Genomic DNA, 4,291 nt, shown 5'->3' with positions numbered 1-4,291 from the left:
CACAGCCGCTGTGACAAAACCGTGAAGACACATCACCATGGAGAGCCGTTAACCAATATGTAAATTAGCCTGCAGTACCACTGCTCTACCCATATGAGCAGCAAAAACACGTTTTTAGACCAAATATTACAGATTTGAACAAATACGCACAAAAACATCAAAATTAGCTCAGAAACAGTACTATATACCATTTTAGACACATTCTAGATAGTTTATCAGCTAAAAAAAAGTTAATTTTGGGGTAAGTTACTCTTTAACCTGCACTCCAAGCTGTAACATCAGAGGTGTCTGTGTGGAGTCTGTATACTAGTCTGTATACTAGAGCTGCACACTGTTAGAAAAACCTGCCATGTGTGATAACGGTGTTTAATACTGCGATAGCGATATGACTTGTGATAAATAAACAAATACAGAAGTATCTAGTGTTGTTGTCTTTCTGTTCTGGGTTTACAGCAAAAAAAAAAAAAACATTGCGATTCCAGCATGAATTGAAGAGATCCATCGAATTGACCAAATACATGAAGGGCTCCATTTGATTAGTGAAATACTTCAAGCTTCTGTGTGATTGACAAAATGCATGAATGCAAACATTGGAGCCAAACCATTTATTGCAGTTTATGCAGTTTTTTGGGATGTGTATATTGCACAGGCTGTTATTGTGATAATAAATTTTCAATATAGATTATTGTACAGCCCTGGTGTACACACCTACAAATACATGGGAGGACAGTGGGATGTTAAATTGGATTGGACCACCAACACTGAGCTCTTTGCAGGAGAGGACAGGACTGACTGTACTTCCTCAGAAGGCTGCATCCTTCAACGTCTGCAAAACGCTGCTGCAAAGTTCACATTTCAGCAGATGTTCTTGACAGCGTCATCAGACATGACTTTAACTCACATCATCAGTGTCTGGCCAGTGATGTCCACTGCAACAATAAAGCTCATGTAGCACCTAAACATCCCATCACATCCCTGCTAGTGTGAGGCTAAATAAAAGCAGTGAGAAAAAAATTTGTAAGTAAAATAAACAATTCCATGTTCTTGTTTCTTGAAAGGCATCGGTTTTCCCATGTGGAGTTGTAGGATCCATGACACTGCTGCCTGATTCAGCTAAAACATGCCTGACAGGTAAAACAAATCTGTCTCAAAATGAACAAACTTGGAGAAAACCTGTGCAAGTACAAAGAGAAAATGCTGACTCATCAGTTATGGTTCAAACTAGGCATTGGTGTGACACGAAACTAGAACAACTTGCTATTAATATTTCATCACTCAATAATAATGTGATCTCGATACATTTTCAACAAAGTGTGCAGTCCTTGGCCGTCTTGGAGGAATCTAACCACTGTGCCAACGAGCCACCCAAGTACTGTTTTAACTGTGAGTCTTTCCTACACAACTCTACATCTTTCTGCAGCTCACAAAGAAACAACTCTTTTGTCCTCTGTGGGAGCTGAGGTATAAACACTGCTCACCTGTAGTGTCTCGTGTCTCGGATGGCTCGCTCGCCGCCAAGATGGTCGCTCTCCTGCAGATTAAAGGCGTGCTCTTTGTACGGGTCATCTCCTGGTTTGAGCTGTTTAGCTGCCAGGTAGGCCTTCTCATCGAAGCCCACCAACAGCTGGACCTGCTGCTCGGCTTGTGGGGGCTGAGTCACCTGCAGAGAACCAGAGGTGGTATCCTTCAGGGCTGGGACCAGGAGAAACTGAAACGTTTGCTGATTGTACGTCACTCATGCTACGGAAAAKAAATACTGAGAATAAAATACTATGATTGATCTGGATGGGTTCTTCTTTAGTGAAACGTTTCGTCTCTCCTCCAAGAGACTTCTTCAGTCTGATGAGTTTCAGGTGAACTCAGCCTTATAAGCTCCGCCTCCACATGGTGGACAAACAGGTTAGTCACATGCAAAAGAGGACCATCGACTAACAATATGCTTGATTAGCTCTATTGTTCATAGAGGGTCATGCGTCTCATCACCTGACTTATTGGTTTGGATGCTTCGGCTGTGGTTATTTGGTGTTTTATGTGTATGTAGTGAATGCAAGCGGGGTTCAACGACCCCTTGTTTTTGTCTCTTTCCCTATTTGTGTTGGGTGTCATTGGGGCCCTGATTCACGCCATTTGCTCACAGGGGGCACAACACAAATAGGGAAAGAGACAAAAACAAGGGGACGTCGAGCCCCGCTTGCACTCACTACATTCACATAACAAAACACCAAATAACCACAGCCGAAGCGTCCAAACTAGTAAGTCAGGTGATGGGGCACATGACCCTCTGTGAACAATAGAGCTAATCAAGCCTATTGTTAGTTGATGGTCCTCTTTTGCATATGACTAACCTGTTTGTCCATGTGGAGGCGGAGCTTATMAGGCTGAGTTCACCTGAAACTGATCAGACTGAAGAAGTCTCTTGGAGGAGAGACGAAGCGTTTCATTAGAGAAGAACCATCCAGAGGACCTACTGATTTTTGATTTTTTCTACCTGGATTACTGAGAAACATCAGGACACTGTGAATGATTATGAGTTTAATTCATGTGCTCGTACAAACATCCATCTTTTATAGAAGGTTAACAGAAAGCAGGAGCTTTTAACAGTCGTCAGTCCTCGTTTTTAGTTTCACAACTATTATCAGTGAAACTTCTCTGACTTTAGGTGACTTTGTTTATCTTGTCCTGGTTTGAAGGACAAAAACAACCTTCTTCTAATCTCTGGTAACATTTGCAGTAAAGGTTACTAATGTGAACTGTGTGTGCAATATAGTAAAAAAATCTATTTTTAATTCGGTAGGAATAAACTGAATTATTTAGAGACGTAAATAGTTCCTCGGTCAAGTCACTGTGACAGTGCTAACAATGCTAGGCCCTCATCAAATCAGAATACACAGTCAATAAATCCTCAGTAATAATTGGGTTTTAATTCGTGGCAGAATGGGTTTAAACAGCTGATGAATGCATAAGGTGAGCTGAGAAATGTGCAACAGCAAAACAGACATGACGCCATGGAAACACTTTCATCCCAGTTGTTTTAGAAGGATTTAGAAAGAGCTCCTGAAAAAAAATAAACTATTTGAGACTGACTTCATTTTCAGACTAAAAAACAGCTAATGGAAAGTGAACTAATGGTGTCAGCTGGCTGGGAGTCAGTGGCATGGCTCCAAGTCAGTGAATATTGATTTAACTGTTTCAAGGACAACTGTTCTGTGAATGCAGTCCAATAACAAATACTCACTGTCTCTTTCTGGGCTGGAGCTCTTTTTTTAAATTACACACCAACAAGAAGAAACACAAACTTTTACCAGTCTGTGTTTGAACAAACAACTCAGTGGTCCTGTCACACTACAGCCTTTTAGACAATTCATGCCAACTTATACAAATTATGACTAACGCACATAGGTTATACTGTATATTAGAGCTAACCACATTTCATTATGTAAATGTCTAAAAGAGACTTTGAGATGATTTTTTTCTTCCATCTTCAGTGGAACCCTGGGCGTCTAAATACTAGCTTTATTTATTGTGTTTATGTCTGATGGCATTCACACTACTGAGGTCATTTTTTCTTCTGTACGTTTTTCAGCACCTTTCTCGTTCCACAATTTTTGTGCTACTTCAACCATTCATTTATCAAAACATTCAGCTATTTCATGCAATGCCGGTTATGAGTTCTGGTATTTCAGCTATTTATACTTTTTTAGCTATTYCAACYTTTTAACCACTTTTTTCTCATTGAATTTGAACGGGGCTATTTTCAAAAACCTTAAAATCCTTCAAATARTTTCTAAATCTTTATAAATCCTTACACAATTTGTTCTGGTTATGCTCCATTTTACTCTCTTGTGCAAATATTAGCTACTTTTTTTGCTAACTTTAGCTGTTTTCTGCTATTTCAGCTATAGTTCTGCTTCTTTTTGCTTTTCTTCTGCTTTTTTCAGATTTACAGTGGTTTGCAAAAGTATTCATACCCCTTGAACTTTTCCATATTTTGTCACATTACAACCACAAACATAAATATATTTATGATTCTTACATTTGCTTTCTGCTATATTCAGCTATTTTAGCCTTTAGCTTTTAGCTTTTTATGCTATTTCAGCTATAGTTCTGCTTCTTTTTGCTTTTTTGTGCTTCTTTCTGCTAATTTGAGTTATTTATGCTTTTTAGAGTTGCTTTCTGCAATATTCAGCTATTTTAGCCTTTAGCTTTTAGCTTTTTATGATAATTCAGCTATATTTCTGCTACTTTCTGCTATTCTTCTGCTACTTCAGCTATAGTTCTGCTACTTTCTGCT

At 39.2% G+C, this 4,291-nt stretch overlaps 1 protein-coding gene across 1 annotated transcript in view; it reads right to left on the bottom strand.

Annotated features, from left to right (window-relative positions):
• Positions 1 to 4,291, bottom strand: part of LOC106527170 (polypeptide N-acetylgalactosaminyltransferase 16) — a gene marked incomplete at its 3' end in the record, with an annotated part of 18,374 nt that overhangs the window by 12,293 nt on the left and 1,790 nt on the right. The window contains 1 exon segment of the mRNA XM_014021972.1: positions 1,479 to 1,660. Coding sequence (XP_013877426.1) covers positions 1,479 to 1,660 — 182 coding nt within the window.

This window comes from Austrofundulus limnaeus, unplaced genomic scaffold (genome assembly GCF_001266775.1).
Source record: "Austrofundulus limnaeus strain Quisiro unplaced genomic scaffold, Austrofundulus_limnaeus-1.0 Scaffold312, whole genome shotgun sequence".
Classification (NCBI taxonomy): Eukaryota; Metazoa; Chordata; class Actinopteri; order Cyprinodontiformes; family Rivulidae; genus Austrofundulus; species Austrofundulus limnaeus.
Note: the sequence above shows the minus strand (reverse complement) of the source record. Positions and strands in the feature narration are given on the sequence as shown.